The sequence below is a fragment of the Antennarius striatus genome, chromosome 6 (assembly GCF_040054535.1).
Source record: "Antennarius striatus isolate MH-2024 chromosome 6, ASM4005453v1, whole genome shotgun sequence".
Taxonomy (NCBI): Eukaryota; Metazoa; Chordata; class Actinopteri; order Lophiiformes; family Antennariidae; genus Antennarius; species Antennarius striatus.
In genome coordinates, this window is record NC_090781.1 from 25,595,816 (window position 1) to 25,621,883 (window position 26,068).

Sequence of the window (26,068 nt, forward strand, 5' to 3'; positions counted from 1 at the left end):
TCGTTAAAGTCAACCAAAAACGACATAACTCCAAACATCCGTCTGTGTGTGTGTGTGTGTGTGTGTGTGTGTGTGTGTGTGTGTGTGTGTGTGTGTGTGTGTGTTAAACCCCTATCATAATAAATGCTTTTCCACTACCACACACTCTACCTGCATCACCAAACCTCTGTGTGTTCCGTGTTCTGCCCACCTTCCCTCCCTGAGGTCACATGGTGGTTGCGCTGGACTGGGATTGAAGGCTTGTTGCCACGGCGATAAGCCAGCCGGTAATATCTCTAAGCACAGCCAGGATTAATCTGCTGACAGATGGCTGGCTGCTCAGCGTCACTTCCTGAAACACACTCGCACACTGGATTCATCTTCAACATCCTCCTCCTCATCGTCATTGTCCTCTCATCCTTTAATGTTTGCATGCAACCACACACACACACACACACACACACACACACACACACACACACACACACACACACACACACACACACACACACACACACACACACACACACACACACACACACCATCATTTTCATCATACCAAGGCCATTACAGAAACCATCCACCCTGACCACATCATCTATAGCATAATCATTTCTGCGGCAGCCTTCATCATCACGACCATTACCCATCATCCTCCTCTCTCCCATCGACCACAGCTACCCCTCTTGTTTTCTTCATCATGTCAATTAACTGCCCCCATCATCAGGAACTCCAGCGTCATTAGCGAAAACTGCCCTCGTCCCACAGAATCAATACTCCCTGCAGGCGGCACCCCCATTCATCAGCTCCACCTCGTGATAGTGGGAGCAGGACCTGACGTCATGGTGGGGGGGGGTCGACGCCTCATCTGCATTCAGTTTGCTGTGAGGAGGTCAGAACAGAGCATGAAAGCTGAACGTGTTCCTGTCAGAGGTTTTATCACGCTGGAAATGAGTTCCAGCTGCTTGTTAGGAAAACCTCGTCACTGTGGAGTGTACGTCGGTTTGAAAAACATACACAGGAAAATAAAGATCAAGTTTACTGGAATCATCAAATCACTAGTAAACCATTAAAACACATGTCCTGTTACCGTACAGTAAGTCAGAATAAAACATATAATATCATATTATTACCCTGTAGCAACCCCCGTGACCCACAATGAGGAAGAAGCAGCTGAAGATGAGACGGAGGTGTTTTTTTCTGTACTATTTAAAAAAATTAAAAATAAATTTAACATGAAAATAAAATAAAAAACAAAATTTTAAAAATTAATTAAATTTGATGCAATTAAAATGAAAATTTCATTTCATTTTTAACATTTATTAAAATTTAATTTCCTCTTAAAACGTTGACATGTCCTGGAACTATTTAACGACGAAAAACCGAGGTTCAACCTTTACACCACAAATGTGAATGTAGTCACCTCTGTTCACAGAATGCCTTTTCATCAACTGAATCCCATCACTCCCACACACACACACACACACACACGCACACACACACACACACATATTTCAGGGGCACACGCTGGGGGTCATAAATCAGTGTGCAGGAGGTCGGCTCAGGCGTGATGTAACATTCAAGGTTTTATTCAGTCTTTACATACAGTACACCAGGCAGAAATATACAGAGAACCTTCAGAGAAGAATCCCACCCACGCTGGTGGTGACGGCCGATGATAAGACCCGACGTGTGAAGTGTGTGTGTGTGTGTGTGTTTCATTGTTCCTGTTTCAGTCCATGCTTTTACATCCACACAGATGTCACAGTAGAAGCTACGCTAAAGTATGGCGTTTCTAGGGCTACGATATTCCCTTTTTTGATCCTTTAAATATTGATCACCACTACAGGACGCCAAATATTGGCTAAACTCGACATTGCTCCCCCCTCATGGACCGCCACTATTCAGGTTTATTGCCCCTGCGGCTGGACGCGTATCACCATCACGAATCTGCCACTCAGTGTAATTAGACGAGGTAATCACCATTGATACGCTGATGGATTAGCGAGAGGTTAGAGGTCATTCTATGAATCCAGCGGCATCAGCGTCACACGGGGGTCGACGCGGTGGGGCGGGGGGTGGGGGGGAGTACGATTACAGAATGAAATGAACATCTGGGTAGAAGGAGCTTTAGGACTTCCCACTTTTAAATTAAACGCAGTAAAAAATTAAAAAAGCTTTTTAAATTTGTATCAAGAGATGGAATTTTTCGGTTTTGAATGTAAAAACCACTCAGAAAGTTGTTGGCCTGTTCGTGGACGTGATCGTGAACGTGGTATTATTTTAAAGCAACGCACCATATCGAGTTTGGAAACACATTCTTTTTTTTTTTTTATCTATGGCTTTTTAGTTTTTTAGTAATCCCTTGAAAACAGAGGTTTTTCTCATAACTAACTGGAGGGCCCCCAAGCAGCTCTTTGTTGACTACGTAATGTAATTTCTAAATTCATCTGAGGTCCGTCCTGCAGCCCATAAAGACGAACACAGCTGCTCTGCTAATGAATGAAGCAGCTCGATAGACGTGGCGTTCCTGAGGAATCGATTTGCTTGCTACCGTTCGGCCGTACAAAGACGATGATGGAACCTGCGCCGCGCGTTTGTCGCCCGTTTCTTAGTAACAGTCAGGAGTAGCGGCTCGGTTTGATGTAGACCTGAAGTTCTTTCTATAGGTGGCAGTAATGAGCTGAAGGAGAGGGAATGTTTTCGATAGCCTCATTAGCCGCAGCGGGTCAGTCGTGAGACCTCAGGATGGTTTTGGTGGGTGGTTGTCATGGAGATTGAGCTGACGTGATAGTATTCCTATAAAAGTGTTTGTGAGTGAATCTAGAAATAGATTTTTACTATAAAACATGAGTGTAAAAGATCCGCATGGTGTTCCTGCCTCACTGCTGTCAGGAAGTAGTTCTTAGGACGGGAACTGAGGGTTAGGGCTAGAGTTAGGGTCAGGGTGTGTATTTAGGGCTCAGGTTTAAGGTTTGGGTTAAGGATTAGGGTTAGGTTTAGGGTTTGAGTCAAGATTTGGGTTAGGATTTAAGGTTAGGTTTAGAGTTAGGGTTTAGGTTTAAGGTTTAGGGATAGGCTTCGAGGTTAGGGTTAGGATTTATACAGTCTAGGTTTAGGTTTGGGATTAGGTTTGGGGTTAATTTGGGGGTTTAGGGTTAAGGTTTAGAGTTAGGGTTTAGGGTTACATTGAGGGTTTAGGGTTATGTTCAGGATTAGGTTTAGAGTTAGGATTAGGTTTGGGGTTTAAGGTTTGGGGTTAGGGTTAGGTTTAGAGTTAGGGTTAAAATTAGGGATTAGGGTTAGGTTCACGATTAGGTTTAGAGTTAGAATTAGGTTTGGGGTTTAAGGTTTAGGGTTAGGTTTTGAGTTAGGGTTTAGGGTTACAATTAGGGATTAGGGTTAGGTTCAGGATTAGGTTTAGAGTTAGGGTTTAGGGTTACAATTAGGGATTAGGGTTAGGTTCAGGATTAGGTTTAGAGTTAGGGTTAGGGTTAATATTAGGGTTAGGGTTGATAATGTTTAACACTGGAGTATAAATTACAGGCTAGTTATGTGTTGTGCTGGGGACTAAACCCTGGAATGTAGTGTCTGACATCTGGTGTCAGGACGTACCCTGTGTTTCACAGTAGATCAAGACTTCGGTATAAATCAAACAGATTCTAAAGCTTTATATTCAAGTGCAACATTTTCAGAGTCGTGAAACCGAGACGGATAAATTGTGACAGGAGGTTTCGGCGTCATGGAGTTGGTGTTTTCTGAAGAACTGGATTCTTTTACACACTTGGCATCAAGATGTTTTAACTTCGCTTCATATTTTAACCAACAAAAATGTTTCTTTAAAGATTCCATTGGGAAAAAACATAGAAACATGCGTATTCTAGCACATTACACATGCAGTTAAAAAATCTGAAATTTGCATTTTGGCAAGGGAGGTTAAATATCTCTTCTTCTTTTTTTTCTTTTTTTGCGAGCCTTATATTTCAACATTCTACCCTTGATTTTTACACATTGAAAAAGAAAAAACAAGATTTTTGTTCCTTTACATAGAAAAAAACTTTCTTTTTTTTTTTTGATATGTCACTGCACAGAAAAATAACAACAAACAGGTGAATCCACAAGTCAAAGAAGAAGCAAATGAGAAAGAAAAAAAAAGAAGTTGCATAATTCATTTCACATTGACAATTAGAAAAGTCGACCGTGGAGAGAAGTGGACTGTTGGAAGAGCCGGGGGGGTGGGGGGAGCCTGGGAGTGTACCCACTGACCCCCTGTGGGGCATCAGGAGCTGGAGTCACTAAAGAATGCTGGGTAAATGTAAACCGAAGGAAACCAGGACACGTTTACGGGCGTCCGTGTGTGTCGGCGTGTGCGTCGGCGTGTGCTTCTGACCTGAAACCAGACACCACGGGGACGACCTGGACTCAAACTGGCTGTTTGGATACTCAACATGTGAGAATCGCTCTCCAAACTGAAGACTTCCCTTGCTAACGGTGCATTAACCTGGGCTCTGTGCAGAGTGGATCAATGCTGTCCTGTTCTGAGCTACATATAGAGCACATGGGCTGAAGGTCGCTGCTTAAGCCTGTGTCAGGAGCATCTGAGAGAAGCCATGACTCAACCTCTATTATTAGGCGTCCTGGCGTGTGCTGTGGGTGTATCTGTCCTCTGCCGTCACACAGCAGACCGGACCGATCCCACTGAGCCCTTCAGGGATCCTCTGAGACGGTTAAACCTGGGGATAATCACCTGTAAGAGTCACAGAGATTATGACAGGGGGAGTGAATGGAGGGACTGTTCCCCCCCCCCCAAAGCATGACTGTAGCGCTGTTAGCATGTTCGCGGTCCTTAGTCTATGGTCTTAGAAAAAATGAGGGTTGCTACGAGCTAAATTAGCAAAAAAAATGACGTAAACTTGATTTTTTTTGAAAACCAACGTATATTCAAGAAGGTCATTACTCCGAACGACGTAAGCCGAGGTCTCTTCTCTTCTTCTTCTTCTCCTTTGGGCTTTTCCCATCAGGGGTCGCCACAGCCAATCAGTTGCCTCCATCTAACCCAGTCTTCTGCATTTAATTTAAATTACCCTCAGTCTAACGACCGATAAAGGAAATCACTAATGGTACAAGAAAATAAGGCAAGTTAGAGGAACTGGGACAGATAAAGGAAATTTTTCTTGCGTGTTCAAATAATTGTGACGCGGAGGTTCAGATGTTGGGTATTTGGCTCATTTGTGTCATCCGTGCCTGGGGGGGGGAGCCTTCATGGCAGTGCTAAGCTAACGCTGAGTTGAGCTACATAAGGCCGTCGGGTTGGCAGTGATAGACAGGAGTCAGCTGACACACAGATCTCTGGTCTCTGCAGCCGTTAACAACATCTGAGCTTGTGCTTTTGAACTAAAAGCTTCCTCTACGCAGACGACTCCATCCTGTATCTCTCAGAATTTGTGCTAGATGATAAACTTTTCCGTCCCGGTGTCTGGTTCCACGGGCTTCATTGACATCTCCCAGTTTAAATCAGGTGTTTCCCCCCCAGTCTGCCACTCTCCCACTCGTCTGTATTATCAAGGTGCAACAACCATCTGTCATCTCTATCTTTATCTTTTTACGTCATTCTTTTTCTCTTACAAGGCATGCATGTCCAATCAGGAGAGAAATGCAGAAGAAGAAAAAACACGGAGATTCAATAACACCACTGTCCCTAGAGAGTTACATAGCTTCATCGTTCAAGAAACATTGCGTCATGTAAACATGCCTTTTTCAGATGGCTTGCAGGCTTCAGACACCTGAAGCTGTGCAGCGGATTTAGAAGAAAACCAAGGCTTTGTGTGGAAATCACTTTGTCGGCTACAGCGTTTCAACGCTTTTTAAAAGAACAGCTGCACAGCGTCAGTACGTCTTAAAGTATCACGTAAAAACTCGTCCCTTTTCCACCCCGTTCATGTTCCAATTGAAGTTCCATCAGTTTGAAATGCTTTAAACGAAAGAAAAACTGAACAAATTAAATAAAACGCAGACAATGAAAGCGTTTGACAGCGACATGACGTCCCAATAAATAAATCTATTTGGATATATTCTAAATGGATAAATAATATCACCAAGATATAATCTATAGAACTTTTCAATAATAATTAAATATCTCAAGGATGGCACCGTTTCTTTCTCAACATAACTGGAACTTATGATGATATATTTTATAAAAATGTCGTAATAAAGTGATCTATCATCCCTCCGATTCCCTTTCCCTTTTCGTCCTCCTTCGTCTCTCGGCATGCTGGGACGGTGGAAGGAGGGAAGTTTGGTTTGTGCTTCAGGAGAGGCTAACGTTAGCATGCTGTTCGTCCATATGTTCACCAGTTTCTCTCCAAAGTTTTAGGAAGGGAAGAGCGGCGGAGGGTCGTCGCCGCCGTCTGAAGCCCGCGGGGGTTTGTAGCTGCCAACCGCGGAGCCGAGACGGGAGCGAGGCGAGGAAAGAAGTGTTTACGGCGCTAAACGTGTTTGTCTTAACCTCGTCTTTCGCCAAGAGACCAAACCTAAACATCATCCGTCTTCCTCTTTCGGTTTTTTGGCTCGTAACGTTCGAGCACAGTCTCACAGTAAAAGAAAAGCTTCTCCTCTTCCTCCTCGGATACATCATCATCCGTTTCTTCCTTGCTTTCATTCTCCAGAGCTTTGACACTTCTTCCGTCCCCTTGACACGTCGTCCCGTGTTCGTCGAGGGTGACATAGTCCAGAAAAAAACCAGCACCATAGGATGCATCAAACACCTCCGATATCCCCAAAGTCTACCAAGCAGTCTCCGCAGACCTTCCCTGTCCTCCTCCTGAAGGTCTTCCTTGCTCACAGTGAACCAAATGAGGGCAGACAAGAAGCTAATTAGTTTAAAAAAAAACAAGACAAGAGTAGAAAATGGCAGTTATAATATCCTCCGTTTCAATATCCTCTCCCACGGGGGGGCAGATTTGGTTTTCTCTCGGAGTCTTCTCGTTGAGACTCCGCGCCATCTTCCTCAAACTAAAATCGTAATCCATTCACTCGTTCGTACCGCTCTTTACCTCCTCTTCATCGTCAGACGTAGGCCGATTCGCTGGACTGCGTACGCCCCAGGTTGGGGGGCTGGGACAGGTGCGCCATGTCCTTCTTCCTGATCTCGCAGATGGACTTCCTGCGGGCCTGGACGCCCCTGATGGCCGCCTTGATCTTCCTCCAGCCCAGGTGGTTGAGCTCGGCCAGGTTGAGCACCACGCAGATGCCGCTGACGGCGAACATGAACACCAGGAACACCGTCTTCTCCGTGGGGCGTGACACGTAGCACTCCACCTCCTTCAGGCAAGGGTAGCGGTCGCACTCGAAGATCCCCGGCACGCTGAAGCCGTACAGGAAGTACTGGCCCGCCAGGAAGCCGATCTCCAGCGCGTTCCGGAACACCACCTGGATGATGTAGAAGCGGGAGATCCCTTCCTGGCGACGCACCTTGGAGCTCTTCCCGTGGGTGAGACCTCGCGGGGCGTTGGGGATCTCCTTCACCTCCAGGCAATCCGGCTCTTCCTTCCCTCCGCCGCCGTCGCCGCCGTGCTGGACTAGGATTCCGTTAATGTTGCGGAGCTTTCGCGCTCCGTCCCTCCCTATTCCTCCGTAGTCCCGTTCCATGATGGGATAGAGAAAGGAGTAGCGCCGGTCCTTCTGCTTGGCCGACTGGTGGACGGAGTAGGTGATGAAGCAGAGGCTGGGCGTGCACACCAGGATGATCTGGAAAACCCAGTAGCGGATGTGGGAGATGGGGAAGGCCTTGTCGTAGCAGGCCTGGTTGCAGCCCGGCTGCAGGGTGTTGCAGATGAACATGGTCTGCTCGTCCTCGTACACGGTCTCCCCAACGATGGCCACGATCAGGATACGGAAGATCACCACCACGGTGAGCAGGATCCTGGAGGACAGAGACGGACGAGGTTAATAACAAAGACATGCAGGAAGGAGGACATTTCCTGAGATCCTCTTCCTAGCAGAGGTTCCAACGTAACGTAAATGTACTGTAAGAGAGGCACTAGAGGACGGTGGTAAATCAGAGGTCTGTCAGAGAAGTTAATGTACAGAAGAACCTCAAGATGAGAGTTTAATCCGTTCCGTCACTGAACATTTAACAATTTATAATAACTTTATAATCCATTCATAATTTATAATCCATTCCAGTCTTGTAAAAAAAATCCCCAAACCTACTTATTTTTAAGGAAAAAAAACCTTTTTATCAACCAATAGAAACGCAGACTTTACCTGTTTATAATTATTAATATATGTTACATAAACAATGATAAAGAATGAAGAGAAACGCAAACGTCAGGAGAACACACGAGCTACGTCTTTACTCCACCAACGAGAACGAGATCCGGTCTCACTGATGTCATATCCATCCACCAACACGTGGTAAAGAACAAGATCCGGTCTCACTGTTGTATCCATCCACCAACACGTGGTAAAGAATGAGATGCGGTCTCACTGATGTTGTGTCCATCCACCAACACGTGGTAAAGAACAAGATCCGGTCTCACTGTTGTATCCATCCACCAACACGTGGTAAAGAACGAGATCCGGTCTCACTGTTGTATCCATCCACCAACACGTGGTAAAGAACGAGATGCGGTCTCACTGATGTCGTATCCATCCACCAACACATGGTAAAGAACGAGATGCGGTCTCACTGATGTCGTATCCATCCACCACCTGGCGGTGGTTCCTGAAACACGACTTGTATCTCAGATTTTTGCTGGTCTGTCGAACAACAACGTGGACAGAACGACGACCTGTGTTAATGAAGTGATGTTCATCTGTTGTTTCGCTGACAGATCAGGAAAGTTTTCACGTGAATTTTAACTTCTATGCTCTTTATTAGACAGAAACAGAAAGTCAGACTCCAGTAATGATGGTTTACAGGTTCAATCAGGGAGACCTGACGGTAGAAGAACCTCTGTGGTGTAAACCGTGTTCTGTCATCACTATTAAAGCACTCGTCAACAGGCTAAACCACCTCGCTGACACGAACTCACCTAAAGTATCTGCTAATCTGATGAAATGAAAAAGTAGACCTGGGGGGAGGAAACGTGATAATAATCAGTCCTATCACCGTCACACACTGGAAAATAACGAGAACGAATCAAACCGTTCAAAAGGAAATCAAAGTTCATGGGATATGATCAAAAACAAAGGCATGTGATTGGAGGTTGAGGCTCCAGCAGGAAGCATCAGGAAGCTGCTTGATCTCCTTAAACAGAAGAGAGAACTAGTGGGGGGGGGGGTATGTCAGCGTTAAGTCAGTCCCTCTGATGAGAACCAGAGAAGAAGAAACGCTCTGCATCCCATCCGTCAGCCAGAGTAAACACTCCAGAAGAAGAACAGTTATGAGAGGAGCCGCCATGTGTTCAGTCCTCAGGAGTCTGCTTCTCCTCCTGTTAGAGTGTGTGTGTGTGTGTGTGTGTGTGTGTGTGTGTGTGTGTGTGTGTGTGTGTGTGTGTGTGTGTGTGTGTGTGTGTGTGTGTGTGTGTGTGTGTGTGTGTGTGTGTGTGTGTGTGTTTAAATAGGTAGAAGATAAGAGGTGACACATCCTGTCTAATTTTGGCATCTTGTGCGTCCTGACGAGCCTCTGATCAGACTCACTGAAGAACAGGAGGAAGAATTCTCTCACTTTTTTATCTCCAAATTAGTGTTTTAAAAAAAGAAATGCCTCCATCCTCTGAAGAGCATCAGAGGAATCTTCAGTTTGCTGATCTTCTCCCACTGAAGTCATTAAACAGGACTCTGAATGCTCTTGCAGAAGCGTGCACTTTAACTAAATTAGGCAAAAATCTCTGATAACAAGGTTGGAGTTATGTCCAGTTACCATGGTAACCTCTGATCGGGCTTCAAATACACACACAATCATTCCAAGCCATTAGTTTCCTCAGAATAAAATAATTAGACGCTGCTGCTGCTTGTTTGCAGATTAGATTCTATTTCTGTAGTGAGATTGAGAAGTTATTTATGTTTAAATGAGGTTTATTTTAATTCACTCTTAGATGTGCTGGATTTGCACATCTGTGCCTCTTTGTTCGTCTCATCCCTCACTTATTTTTAGGATCTGACAACAAAAAGGCGCTCCAGTCGGCACGCTTTTTTAGTTTAAGTAGAAACTCAAGATATAAGCTGCTCGACATACAAGTTATTTGAGATACGAGTCGTCGCTGTCCATATTTTTCTTAGACATATAAGCAAAATCGTAGATACAAGTCGTGGCGGATGGAGACAACATCAGTGAGACCGGATCTCGTTCTTTAAATCTTGGAAACGGATTTAATTGATTTTATTTATCTTAAAAGGTTAAATGTTGTTAGTGAGTTGACTCACAGATGGGGTTAAACTCGTATCTGGAGGGTCTACTTTCTCTGTGAGCCTGTGGAGCGTCTCGTTGTCTGGAACCAGACTCCAGATGTCTGGACGTTGCCGTTAATCTGATTGATCACTCTTTACACTTCACCCTACAGACACGAGGGACTTCCAACCCAATCCTGTTTAAACATCTCTGATTAATCGTCACCATTTATAGTCATGATAATCTGGTATATAAAGGTCAGATAAATTGCTGGTATTACCTTTTATGAATGCAGAATTATTACAGTCGACCTTTAAAACCCGACCTCGTTACATTTATCATGGATTTATGGCTTTTCTGTGCATTTAATATAAAGAAAATGTCTTTAGAGGGACAGGATGAAGATACAGGTCAGGCTTGTCATCATCTCACCACCAGGAACGCAGGCAGGGATAATAATAAAGATCTCAGATACACGCTGTTTGTTTACATGCAAACACATCGTTTGTAGGGAAAATTAAATGTCAAAAATAACTCGTCGCTCCACCGTCAGCAGTAAATGAACATTCTGTTCGTGATGCAGAACTTCCTGTGTTTTATCGTCTGTCTGATGGGCCAGAAGCCAGAAAGCACATGAGCAGAGCAGCTGTCGCCGTGACCGTCCAGTCGTGTGTTTGAGGGATTAAACCCAACACTGTTACGGATCCCACGCCGGACATGTCATCACTGAGGCTCGGGGTTCAGACCCATATATCAGATTGGGAAGGCTGTGTTCCAGCCTGCAGCAGCGTCGGGTCGTGTTTTATCATGTCAGTCCAGGAAAACCTGAGATTACATCGTTCTCCATTATCAAAAAAGAAATACACGGAAAAATAAAGCTTACGTCATTTTCTTCCACTTTACATCTGTCTGCCACAAATACTGGAGTCGTTAAATCACTAATAAACCACTAAAAACACGTAATATCATGTTACTGTACAATAAATCAGAATACAACATATAATATCATATTATTAGTCCGTAGCAACCCCCGTGACCCACAATGAGGAAGAAGAGATGAAGACGTACTATATTAAAATAAAAATTTTTTAAAAATTAATTTAATTTTAAATTAGAAGAAGCAGCTGAAGACAAGACGGAGACGAATTTACTGTACTGTATTAAAAAGACACAATTTAATTGTTTGTCAGCTTAAAATAGATTCATATTACTCAAATATTATTAAAATACATTCATTAATAAGGTTCAGTACAGAGCTGGGACTGGTTATCTACAGTTTAGTCTGGAGACCAGTTCATGACGTTAAGATCCGAATAAACAGATTTATTAAAAACTGATAAATAAATTGATTTATCTACCTAAATATGACCTAAACTGGACAGACACTGAGTGTTTCCACATATAAAACTAATCTATTTGTTCTGAGATGCTGTTCAGATCATCATTAAATGGTTTCCGGTCGTGTGAAGGGAACTCGACCGACTGCAGTGGTTCTGCGGCACAGATGTGGGGTCAAAGGGCAGAGTTAATCCCGATGGTGAACTCCCGTCGGCGACGACCTCCAGGGGGAAAAATAAAATTCCGATCAGGAATCCTCCCACCTTCAATCAGCTGACATCAGGAGGGAGGAAACGCTCAGAAAGTACAGAATGGAAAAGCTTTTGTCCTCGTCGTGACTCCATTCAGGAGCTGAGTGGGTTAACAATACCGGAGCGAGATGGTGCACACACACACACACACACACACACACACACACACACACACACACACACTCAGAGCACACCTCTTTGAAGTCAGCTAGTGCCGACAGGAGATGTCAGAACGCGGCTGAAGAAGAATTTGTTCCAGACGGGGGATAAAATGATTAGGAAGTCACCGAAACACCATGAGTATCTCAGACGGGGCTCCAGAAATTAAAAGAGAAACCTGCCAGTGACGGGGGGGTGGGGGCAGCAGTGGAGGGAAATCTCATCATAGAGAATGAATTATATAATAGCTTCCACACGCAAACCCACGACTGTAATCTGAGGCTCGGCCATTCCTGCACTCTAATGCCATCAGAGAGCTGCAGATTATTTTACACCAGAGAGAATCTACCTGGTCCTCTATCACGCTGGTCATGAATAATCCCCAGATTGCTCCTGTGGTTGACTTGAAGAAGCTTCTTCTTCACACTGATGGTTGTTTCCCACCAGGTTCATCCAATAGTTTCTATACAGGGATGGAAATTCTGCATGTTCGTCAAAATAGGCAAAAATTATTGCAGTCACACCTAAATCTGACGGAGCCAGATTATAATTTGGATCTGCATCAATTTCTACAAACTCATAGATATCTACCCCTAAATTGCTCTAAAAATCTAATTTTGTTGGGAAAATGAAGTTTCAATGGAAGCTTGTGACAAATTTGTCAAAAAAGATTTGTATATATGAGTTTTAATTTGTAAAATTTTTGCTTAATCTGACATTTTTCCAATGCAAAATGCAGACGCATGCATCTGATCGCATATATCAGGTTTTTCAGGTAAGAAATATCAATAACTTATGATGTAGAAGTGTCAAAATCCTGGAAAGCTAAATATATCAACTTACATCTTTTTTGGACTTACATTGTTTTTGGACTTGCATTGTTTTTGGACCTATCGTTTTTGAACTTACATCGTTTTTGGACTTACATCATTTTTGGACTTGCATCTTTTGGACTTACATTGCTTTTGGATTTGCATCGTTTTTAGACTTATATCGTTTCTGGACTTACATCGTTTTTGGACTTACATCATGGAACTAGTTAACGACTGAAGCAGAGGTTTATCTGTAATTTCCAAACAAAATCCTACAGTGTTTTGGATAGTGAGAGTGTAATTTATATTTCCCGTGTTGGATCAGACACTCCAGAACTACATTATTGAGATTCTGATCACTTTATCTCCCTTACATACCACCTTAAGCGGAATCCGAGCCCGTTGGCAGACAGATTAGCACATATCTCACCAACCAGCCTGTGTTCCAAGCAGATAGTGTTTGTGTTCCTTTGACTAATACGTTGCTGTGTTGCCACACAGGCGCTGGTGATTATGCACAAACATTATGCCAACACAACGCCTCTTATGTTCCAGCAATTGTGTGTTTGTGAACCAGTATCTTCCTGTTTATCTGACGGGGGGGGCCCTCTGGCCCTCTGCGATAGGAGTGTTTGTCACATTCTGAGCTCATTATGGATGTGCAGGAATTAAACATGCATAGCAATGTGAACGGTAATAACAGTCAATGTATCTCTAGTCCCAGCAGCCTCCTGGTGTGGATCCACAAAGAGTACCAGTGCGATACTGGCCCAGTGGGCCACGGGCTGGGGCCACCAGAGGAACGGAAACGCTCCCCGCTAAAGCTAACTCCATGTTATTGAAGATCCCTCTTCATGTTTAATGCCAACGCTGTTTACTGAAGAAGAGCTGGAGATGAGTTTGGGGGGGTTGAGGAAGACGAGGTATGTGAAGGATGGACAGGGTGAAGCAGGAATATGTTCATTATAAGCACAAAGAGAAAGAAAGCTGCTTAAAGGAGGCGACGGAAGAAGATATTCCAACAATAAAGGGTAAAACTAGGGGAGCGTAACGAGGAAGAGGAGGAAAAGGACAGGGAATAATTGCCCTGGGGTCCCTGAGGGGCATCGGTTTGGGAGAGGATGGCAGATAAAAACAAAAAGTGATGAGGAGGAGGAAGAGCAGCCGTGGTTCCCTCACCCCCCCACTCTCATCTCTCCTCCCTCCCTCCCCCGCTTCAATCTCCCCTCCACTCAAGTTCCCTCTGTTAGTTACCACGGCAACAGGCAAGGGGCAGAAAACGAAGCGAGACGAGGAGAAGTGTGTGGACTGGGAGCGAAGTCGACTGGAGAGCAGCGGGAGGGAGAACATTTGTTCACCAGTTCTTCTGGCTTCATGCTCTTATTTTTTGACTTTATTCATTTATTTTTTTAACTTTGCAGAAAAGCCTGAAGAAAAGAAGAGAGGAGTTCAGCGGAGGAACAAATTACACCTGCGAGGCAAACGAAAGCGACTCTGTGGATGAGAACATGCAGAGGAAAACAAAGCATGTTGGCCTCCTTTGGAGAAAAGTAGTTCAGAACTACTAGTTCAGAGAACAGAACCCTTTCAAAATAAGAGGTTTTTCAGATCGATGCGTCGTGGTTTAAGAAATATTCCATTTCAGTCTGACGATCATTAACTATAATCAGCAGCTCTCTTCTATTTCTGCTGGATCAGGAGTCTCTGGGCTGTAAAGTGTTGCTGACCTGGTGATCCGGTCCAGCGCCTCACCTTTAGCTCGCATCAATACCTGTTCCAACCCCCCAACCCCAAATCCCACCCATCTGTAATCCCAAAGCTGCTGCACCTCTTCAACCATTCATCACACCTTCACCCGTATCTGTCTTTACTTACCTGTGTGTAATTAATTATATATAAGTTACATAAACGATGATAAAGAAGGAAAAGAAACACAAAAGTCAGGAGAACACACGAGCTACGTCTTTACTCCACCAACGAGAACGAGATACGTCTCACTGATGTCGTATCCATCCACCAACACGTGGTAAAGAACGAGATACGGTCTCACTGATGTTGTATCCATCCGCCAACACGTGGTAAAGGACGAGATCCGGTCTCACTGATGTTGTATCCATCCGCCAACACGTGGTAAAGAACGAGATACGGTCTCACTGATGTTGTATCCACCCGCCAACACGTGGTAAAGAACGAGATACGGTCTCACTGATGTTGTAGCCACCCACCAACATGTGGTAAAGAACGAGATACGAGTTTTTCGATATAAACGGAGAAGGAGGGCATGGACACAGATTAAAGTAATGTCAGGTGAGTCATGTTGATCCGTCCCGCCTCCCCCCCCCTCCCCCCTCCCTCTTCCTCTTCCTCTTCTTCACGTGTTTCCCTCGTTCTTGCGTGGCTCAGCGGTGCCAGGTGGTAACCCAAATACGACACACCACTGACTCCCACAACCGTAACCCGTCCCATCAGACGTGGACACACACACACACACACACACACACGCTGTGTGTTCATTCGCCAGGGTTTATCAATCGCTTGTGGGTCACGGCGGGTCGGCTTGTACCAAACTGTGTCCAACATCACACACACACACACACACACACACACACACACACACACACACACACACACACACACACACACACACACGCTGTGTGTTCATTCGCCAGGGTTTATCAATCGCTTGTGGGTCACGGCGGGTCGGCTTGTACCAAACTGTGTCCAACATCACACACACACACACACACACACACACACACACACACACACACACACACACACACACACACACACACACACACACACACACACACTTGAAGACAGAAGGGATGCTAAGGTAATTGCAGTGACAGAAGGAGTGTGGGGGCTGAACTCTCCCCTGCTGGTAGACCTTTATCCTGTATGGCCTCCTACCCTCCCTACACACACACACACACACACACACACACACACACACACACACACACTCTCTCTCTCTTCCAGCTGTTGCAGGGCGTCACAAAGCCGATTGTGTCTGACATTGCCCCCCCCCCCGTGTTCATTCCATCCTCTCAGGAGATGAAAATGAATTTCTGTCGTGCCGACCGCTCGTGACGGTTAAACCGCCGCCCAGCCGCGCGGGGTTTGATCCACACGTGTGTTTGGGGTTTGATTTGGTTCATTTCAGGTAAACACGCCTGCGGCCCAGAATCGGATGCAAAGCGCTGGAAAACAAGTAGTCCCAGGAGGACGTCCACACGTACGCAGACGACTGACAGCTTTGTCCTCTACTCCACAGTTTACATTCATGAAATCTGTGCTCTCTGTTTGTGCTGCATAAAGACTGTAGGAAAACAACAGCGACGGCCTGAACCAGGAAGTAGGTACCAGAAAAAGGATTTACTTCTCTTCTATCTCATGGAGATGCTACAGACATGTTGCTACAGACATGTTGCTACAGACATGTTGCTACAGACATGTTGCTACAGACATGTTGCTACAGACATGTTGCTACAGACATGATGCTACAGACATGTTGCTACAGACATGTTGCTACAGACATGTTGCTACAGACATGTTGCTACAGACATGATGCTACAGACATGATGCTGCAGACATGTTGCTACAGACATGATGCTACAGACATGTTGCTACAGACATGTTGCTACAGACATGTTGCTACAGACATGTTGCTACAGACATGATGCTACAGACATGATGCTACAGACATGTTGCTACAGACATGATGCTACAGACATGTTGCTACAGACATGATGCTACAGACATGTTGTTACAGACATGTTGCTACAGACATGTTGCTACAGACATGTTGCTACAGACATGTTGCTACAGACATGTTGCCGTCGCACCGTGGAAGAAAAATCTCTTCTTTTTTTTTTTTTTAGAAAAATGATGTCTTAATGGAACATCTCAGAAAGTTTGAAGGCTCGTATCGACTGAATGATCTGAAGGAACGTACAGCTGTGTGTGTGTGTGTGTGTGTGTGTGTGTGTGTGTGTGTGTGTGTGTGTGTGTGTGTGTGTGTGTGTGTGTGTGTGTGTGTGTGTGTGTGTGTGTGTGTGTGTGTGTGTGTGTGTGTGTGGTCTCTGTGTGTAATCCTGACTATAAGCTGCTGAAATGGAAATCTAATAATAGCATTTTCTAATACTGTTCACTTATCTACTATCTCTCTCTCTCTCTCTCACACACACACACACACACACACACACACACACACACACACACACACACACACACACACGGTTGTGTGTGATCTGATAAATTGATGACATCACAGGCGTGTAAACATCCAGTTGTGTGAATCGGTCCGATGTGACTTATGCCCATAAAAGGATTTGTTTTGATTCAAATACTGTAAGCAGACAAACTGATGGGGGGCCAACCAATCGGTGCTCTCCGTGATGATAAAAAAAAAAACGGTGGCCGTTACCTTGGCAACAGATTAGGCGATCAAGCAAGACATAAATAGGAGCTGAGACATTAAAAATAGACTTTCTAAAATTAGAAGGAGCGACGTTCAGAGCGACAGGAGTGGGTGAACGACGAGGTGGAGGAGCGAGGGATGGGGGAGCAAGAGAGATGATAATCCAGATTAAAGCGGTGGGTTTGGGACAATCCACAGATAGGGCTGCCGCGCCCGTGGCGACTCCCCACCCCCCCTCCCACTCGAGACGCCAAGCCCCGACCCAAATCAGAGGCTCTGGCACCCGCAGGAAGCCCCGTGACACACGAGAACACACACTGACACACACTCCACGGGTGTAGCACCGCGCTTTACAGTCCATACACACTACAGGTACACCCAGATATATAACATATAAATATGAGCTCTTGTCATTTACCTTTTGTTTGTGGATTGACCGTCGAGAAAATAAATTCTAATCCTTTAAAGCCTGAACTATTAAATAATGACCAGAAAATATTTATTTTGAAAGTAAGGTCTTTTTAACATAAATTAGTATGAACGAGCTGTAATTTGTATAATTTTGGCAAAACTTGGAATTCGTTCGCACGCACCTGGATTAATCAGATTAACTCAGGTGATGTGTTAAGACCAAACAAGACAATAAGACAAATAAGAATAAAAAATAAATAAAATAAATAGAAATAATAAATAAATAAATCTAAATAAATAAATAAAATAATAAAATAGATTTAAAAAAATTATAATAAATAAATAAAAATAATAAAAATAATAAAAATAAGAATAATAACTAAGACAAATAAGACAAGACCAAATACCTTCAGAACTGAACACGCCCCTTTTATTACGTCTTCAAGAAACTTTCTGAAAGTACAGTGGATTGACTTCAACAGCTTTGGATTGTTCAAATGCAAACTGTAGACACGCATCTATTTGCACACATCAGGTGTAGAAGCCTCAAAATCTTTTCCATTTGACGAGAACATTGGACGATGACGTGAAGCTGGGCGGAGCTCCATCAACCACCGCGATCCCGTTTTTTACCACCCTGTAGGTTGTGAAGGCTAAATTTATCTCTTCCCCATTGCAACGCCATCAAACGTGTAATTTGCTCATAATTGGCTCGGGGGCGCGGTGTGAACGCAGCATATCTCCCGGCGTCAAACACACTCCCCGCAGCTCGTCCACGACGCTTAATTGAGGAAACTGCGAATGGGATTTGCGTGTGAGTTCAGTGAGGTGTGAATTCACTGTCGCCGTCTGGTTGCTCAGACGCCAAAGATGTCGACTGTGACAGTTGTGGTGTGAGAACGCCTTTCTAAATATATCTGTGTGAGGAACGAAGCTGGAACCTGCAGGGGAAGTGTTCCAGAGATCCAGCATGACCTGGATGATATTACCCATCATGCATGCTTGTAGCATGTTGGTTTTGCTGGTGTGTGTTTTGTCTGAGGTGAGGTTGTGGTCTCTGAGGAGCAGCTGTCTCACTAAGTGGATGATGCACCTTCAGCGTGTTCGTTAGAGACTCCAGCGGAGTGTGAAGACGCAGCGGCTGATTAGGAGAACAAACCAATGGCACAAGAGCCTCCGTTTAATCTTCAAAAAGCAAGATCGGGTGAGATAAAGTGAGGAGCGAGCGAGGGAAAAGAAAGAGAGAGGAGTGTGTCATTAGTCAAACAAGACGTGAACGTCACCTTTGTGGTCTTCATGATGGGAATGTTCAGAAACAGAGGCAGCTTCTAGAGATAGGAAGAGAAGTCATCGGCATAGAGAGCAGCATCAGGACCGCCTCGTAAAAATACAAGAACGTTGATTGGCTTTAAGTGTGTCTCACAAAGGCACAACCGTTTGTGAGGCTCCTTCAGATTCGACCTTCTCCTCGGGGACCATGAAGGCCTCCGAGGGCCCCGTCCCTCGAACGCTGAACGACACCAACACGCGGTAAAGAACGAGATGCGGTCTCAGAGCACAAACATGGACAGAGTGACGGCTGGTGCCTCATATTACTGGTGTGTGGAGGAACGACTGTATTTTTTTACACGACTATAATTCATCGTCCTCCTTCAGGTGAGTCATGTCCTCATGTCTGACTCAACACAGATAAAACGATCATCCACTCGACCTCTGAAACATCCATGTTTACAGTAATGATATTGAAGGCCCACGTCTTCATCAGGAAACCATGATGTCATATTTTAGACCTGCTATTGAACCACATCCCACCGTGTGACGGAGCACCCGACACGCCACATGTTCACTCTGCTCACACTCACGTCAACACGCGATGAGAATCGTCCTGAGACGAGTTCAATAATTCATCTCATCATCATCCGGTAATGTAGATGAGGACAGGCATTCATCTCTCACGTCAACGTGTTCCAGTATTGATTTTCCAACAACACGCTACACGTCTGACGCGGTGATTCTCCAAACACGACGGGTTCCTGAACGCATCAGCAGGAAATTAATTTAATCCTGGTTTCAACTTGATTTCCATTTCCAGCGTTAAATGTAAACAGATGATGACAGAGATGGATTATTGATCATTACCGTCAATCCATCTGAAACGGTTCAGAGGTGAGCCTTATTGATTTTAGCTGCACTAAGTTATACATACACACACACACACACACACACACACACACACACACACACACACACAAACACAAATTATGCGTGGAATGTTAAAACCAGTCAGTTTTATCGATATTTTAAATTAAAACATGTCTCTACATTAACAGCAACAACATACAGTAGAACCTCGAGATACGAGTCGTTTGAGATACGAGTTGTTTGAGATATGAGTCGTTTGAGATACGAGTTGTTTGAGATACGAGTCGTTTGAGATACGAGTCGTTTGAGATACGAGTCGTTTGAGATACGAGTTGTTTGAGATACGAGTCGTTTGAGATACGAGTCGTTTGAGATACGAGTCGTTTGAGATACGAGTCGTTTGAGATATGAGTCGTTTGAGATACGAGTCGTCACTCTGTCCATATTTTTGACATTAGAAGAGAATCTGAGTCTGTGTGTCTACTGGTTTATTTTTTTTCCATATTTTAGTGTGTTTGGGGATTTTTTTAAAAGACTGGGACAGATTAAAATGATTTTAGTTATTTTAAATTATTTTAAATTATTTTAAATTATTTTAAATGAGCTCAATCAGATTAAACTCGTATCTCCAGGTTCTACCGCATAACTAAATACCTGTTGGGGTTTTTTTTGTTTTTTGTTTGCCTGAGGTAAACTGCCCCCCCCTCTATCATCCTGCCCCTGACCTGCCCTGCCCCCCCCCCACTGAGGTGCTAACACTAAACCCATAAGCCTCACTGACTCACCGGCCAGCCAGCTTCTCCCTGCAAGGTGAAACCTGTCTGACCTCTGACCTCACCGCCTGACGCAATCGCTCTTTATCCATTCACCCCCCCAGCCCCCCACCCCCCAGCAGCTTTAACATGAGGTGTAAATGAACAGATGAGAACAGGAGCTGCATCACATCTCTCCTCTTCCTGCCTCCGGCTCCTCCGTCTCCACGGAGATCGGCTCTCCTTCTCTATTCCTGAACATCAGTGAGCGTCTCCCGAGTTCTCCCAGGTTTATTTCCCATGATGCTCGCTTCTGTAGCAGCGAAAACAGAGCGGATCAATCCTCTGATCGGCACTGATGCTAACGGACGCTAACAGTACGTGTGTGTGTGTGTGTGTGTGTGTGTGTGTGTGTGTGTGTGTGTGTGTGTGTGTGTTTCACCATCATCTCCCTCTGGAACACGTGAGGTCGTTTTAATGTAAGGAAGCAGGGGGAGGGTGTGAACATCGGTGCTGATGGCGTCCCGGGGGTCATTATGGCTGGGGGGTGGGGGTGGGGGGTGAATAAATGTCAGAGGTCTCACTCTGCCGTATTTAAGTGTGTCTTTTCAAAAACATCTCAGGGGAATCTGCAGTGATATCACCACCTCAACACGCGTCTTCTTCTCTGTGCTCATCTTCATCCTCCTCCTCCTCCTCTGGGGGGGGTCAAGCCTCCGCAGAGATTGGCTCCATAATGGCGCCGTGATGTAAAGGTCACGTGACAAGAGAGGAGCGACACGTCGCTGCCTGATAAATATACGCTTTGGGGTTGTGTTGATGTGCTGCACGTGGAGGACACACACACACACACACACACACACACACACACACACACACACACACACTCACACACACACACACACACACACACACACACACACACGGATCGTCTTAAGATGGATATCTGGTACTTAAAAACGTTTTAATGGCCTCAACATGCTTCAAACAAACTGCTCGTCCAATCAGATAACAGCGTCAGGATGATGCTTTCCAGCTGTCAGACCAGTGAGCCAATCAGGCACATAGAATTTACTTTATATCAATTAAACCACATGTAGAGTGGAGATTAAAGATGTAAAGAGATGACTTGATCGTGTGTTGAAACCTTTAAACAGATGCAAACAATTTTTTTATTGTTTAATTCTTTCTCCTTTAACCCTTTAAAGCCTAAAATAATTTATGGAAGAGATCAAATTTTTGGAAAATAAGGTTTTAATGGAACCTTACGTCTAATTTGTCCAAAAATTCCAACACAAATTTTAATGTATTATCTTTAATTTGTGTAATTTTTTTTTAAATCTGGCATTTATTCACATGTAAAACGCAGATGGACACATCTGATGGTGTAGATCAGGTGTGAAGACTCCAATAACGTATTAAATTTGACTTTTTTTGAAATGTAATAGGCTAATGATGTCGTAGCGTTTGACTAATAATGTGATAATTAGGGGTTAGCGTTGAAGTCAGGGTTGTTAGGTTATAGTTTCAGGACTTTTATTTCATTATTGGCCCCTTATTTAGTATCATTATTGCCCATTGGGCAATTTTTGTTATTACAGTATTGACTGTTATCACGTTACTGGCTTTAAGAACATTTTTCAGGAAAAAATCATTAAACTTATAATGTAGAAGTCTCAAAATCCAGAAAGACCAAGTTCATTCAATCTGAGCGTAAACTCTGGATTTAAAGGGTTAATCACGGCTGTCCTACTATATTAGCTAAGCTAATTACTCTGATGGTTTATGTTAATGGGCAGAACGTCAATGAGGTGCTTACAGCGCTAATCATTAGCTTAGCATTCAGCCTCGACCCCCCAGGAGGAGTGGCTCCACCTCTGAACTGGACCGTTTCATTAACTTCCTGTCGTCCACTTCCTGTTTCATTATTGGAAATCCATTCTGCAGCGGCGGCAGGATGGACGCTGACCAATGGCGGCCCTCCTGCAGGACTACAGCCGGGTCACATGACGGCGGTGGGGGTCTCCTGTGTGGACCAACAGGTGGGGGGGTTCCCCTGATCTCCACTCGCCCCACCGCCCAGGAATTAATCACAGCCAGCAGCTGAACACGCAAACACACTCACAGTGGGACGGGAACCTGTTGGAGCGTGTGATTGGTCTACCAATTACACCAAACCTCATGCACAACGCAGATTACACACACACACACACACACACACACACACACACACACACACACACACACACACGGGAACATTACACTTGTTTGCATAAGATTACAAATGGTTCCAGAGATTCCCTTTTACGGTGAGCATTTGTGTGTGTGTGTGTGTGTGTGTGTGTGTGTGTGTGTGTGTGTGTGTGTGTGTGTGTGTGTGTGTGTGTGTGTGTGTGTGTGTGTGTGAGTCATGCCTGACGAATGGACTTGTGTCTGCAGGCTGTTGTCATGGGGGGGCTCATGAGAACACACACACTGGCATCACCTGAGGGACCAGACACCTGTCCAGAGCGTCCAATAGGACGCATAGGGAAGACAGTGTGTGTGTGTGTGTGTGTGTGTGTGTGTGTGTGTGTGTGTGTGTGTGTGTGTGTGTGTGTGTGTGTGTGTGTGTGTGCGTGTGTGTGTACACACACACATGAGTGTATACTTGTGTGTAATGTACAGTATGTACTGTACATGTATGTAATCTATCAGTGTAGGTTACACGTGTCGGACATGAGAAAGACACTTTTCTGTAGGAACGTAAAGATAAAAGGTTTTAGAACCAAATGTAAGAAGCTCCTCCCACCAAACCAACAAAATACACTAGAAAATACACTAGTCCCTGAGATACAAGTCGATGCTATGTCCACATTTTTGTTTGACGTACCAGCAAAATCTGAGATACAAGTCGCAGATGGATACGACATCAGTGAGACCGCATCTCGTTCTTTACCACGTGTTGGCGGATGGATACGACATCGGTGAGACCGCATCTCGTTCTTTACCACGTGTTGGCGGATGGATACGACATCAGTGAGTTCGCATCTCGTTCTTTACAGCGTGTTGGTGGATGGATACAACATCAGTGAGACTGGATCTCGTTCTTTACCACATTTTATATAGTTGTATGTTATATAACTCCACCTAAACAAGTAGCAAACCTTCCCAGTGCTCTCAACCACATCTCATTGGTCGACTCCCCTGTGATTTGAACATCTAAACTGTCCCAGCAGTAGATCTAATCGATGGATCAATAGATCGATATATATGGATAGATGCTTCATTAATCTAATCTGCAGAGAGACGGTCGTCAGCTTCCTGCCCCCGGGGGTCCTGGTTGCCCCTCAGGTCGTGACACGCGGTGCGATCTCGTGAGCAGACAGTCCTGCTGGCGTCGCACCAACGACTCCATGTGTCTGCTCGCCCGTCTGTGAACCACCGCCGTCGTCTTCACTCCGTCTTTTCGCGCTCACGCCTCACACTGACCCATCTGCTGACTCTGAAACCAAACTTTCCTTCTCGCGTTTTCTCTTTCGTGGATTCTTTGACTTCATTCCTCCTCTCTGTTTCGGTATCTTTTCTTTCTCGCTCTCACTGAGACCCTCCGGCCGCGATGACTCGTCCGTCTAATGAGCGAAGCTGCACTTCCAGTGTCTCAGAGAACGCTGACCAATCCACCGACGGAAACAACCCAAACAAGAATCTCATCAGTTCCATAAGTGAACGTGACTAAAGTCGCTCTCGGCGATGTCAGAGGGAGACGTCCTGCCAAAACAAGAGTATTTCTTCACCTAAATTACTTCTCAGACAATCATTTACTCAATAAATCAGGAGCGCCGTTGGCCAGAATGAGGCACCGGTTCGAGGGGATTGGTTTCAGTCTGACCAAACTCAGGAAGACATCCTGTCCTAGACGTCAAATCGTGTTTCACTCCGTCCGCAGAGCCGATTCGCTCCTGTGGCTAAAACTCATCAATAATTGCTCATCCTGAGCCGATGTGAATGAGTTATTCAAACTAAAATACAAGACATCCCGGCGTGTAGAGCGATGCATTAGTCATGACTGCGGTGACCGTCAGGAGGAACTTTTTTGTGAGATGACTTCATCTTTCAAAGACGGGAAGAATCGAAGGAACGAACACGGCGACACTGAGAAGGGAAACTGGACGGAGGCAAAGTGGACTTTTAAGGTGAGACGTCCTCACACTGTGTGGGCTAGTAGTGCCCCCCACCCCCAAACCCCCCCATAATGTCACTCAAAGGGATTAAAGAAGCTAAAGTCCTGCTCTCCCTGCCAACAACCATGTTAAGACCACGAATCCCAGACCAGAGGAATGGAGGGAATCTCTGCTCGTGTTCCGTCGTAGAGACACTCAATCAACTCTAGTGAGGCTGGGATAGCCTCCAGCAACCCCCGTGACCCACGAACACGGGAACTAGCAATTAAGAAGGGTAGGTTTTTTTCCTCCTGTGCAGATGTAAAGACACTTGTTCAACTCAAGCAAGGCTGGGATAGCCTCCAGCAACCCCCGTGACCCACGAAAACAGAAGACGAGAATAAGAAGACCAGGTTCTTCCTGCTTCTTTTGACATCAAATGTCTGAAGACAATACTTCCACACACGCTACGCTAAGAGGACAACTCACCGTCCGATCATGGTGGAGTGCTGCTGCACAGCGGCCTCCAGGAGGCGCTCTAGGATGGTCCACTCCCCCATGGCTGGAGTCAGGAGGCGTCACCGGGAAAGAGAAGTCAGGTTCGCCGTCCAGTCGACAGAAATAACGCCGCTTCAGGTCCACTTGTTGTTGAGGTGAGGTCGGAGCAGCTTGTGGCTCAGTGGCGCCTCATGGTGGACTGGAGGTGTTCGGACCGGACCCGGGGGAACCGTCCTCCACGCACCTGCTCAGGTGAGTCTGTCCTGGCTCCTGGTGTCCACCTCCTCCAGCGGAGCTCATCTACTTCTCCTTCAGCGAGCAGCTGTCACACACACACACACACACACACACGCCTCACATCACACACACAGGTCATCTGGACGGACTCGGGTCTCTGCTCGCTCCTCCATCCTCCTCTCCTCTCCTCTCCTCTCCTCACCCCCCGGGGTATTTTTGAATAGATTCCCTCTTCTCCTCCCTGTTGATCTCCTCCTCTCCTGGTTTGGCTCAGGCAGTGCTGGACTGAGGCATCCTCCTCTTCTCCTCTTGCTCCTCCTCTCTCTCCTTCCTTCTGACTGAAACGGCGTGAGGCTCAGGGTTCCTCCAGTCCTCCTTCAGGTTCCTCTCAGCGTGATTTACAAGAGGCAGCGCTCCTTTCTTCTCTTCCCTTCATCTTGTTTTCTCCCTCCCTCCCTCTCTCTCTCTCTCTCCCTCTCTCTCTCTCTCTCCCTCTCTCTCCCTCTCTCTCCCCCCTCGTTCTCACTGCTTCTCCTCCACCCAGCCTCGTCTCTCTGAGCCAGTAGGCAGCCAGACCGAACGAGTGTCTAG

The 26,068-nt window shown here is 45.3% G+C and overlaps 1 protein-coding gene across 1 annotated transcript; it reads right to left on the minus strand.

Moving 5' to 3' along the window:
* Nucleotides 1–1,516: 1,516 nt before the first annotated feature.
* On the minus strand, nucleotides 1,517–25,942 carry LOC137596238 (gap junction delta-2 protein). Its single transcript, XM_068316553.1, has 2 exons — nucleotides 25,232–25,942; nucleotides 1,517–7,900 (listed from the first exon to the last, which is right to left on the minus strand). Exons 1-2 carry the CDS (start codon nucleotides 25,300–25,302, stop codon nucleotides 7,045–7,047), a joined length of 927 nt encoding a protein of 308 aa, XP_068172654.1. The 5' UTR covers nucleotides 25,303–25,942; the 3' UTR covers nucleotides 1,517–7,044.
* Between the last annotated feature and the right edge of the window lie 126 nt (nucleotides 25,943–26,068).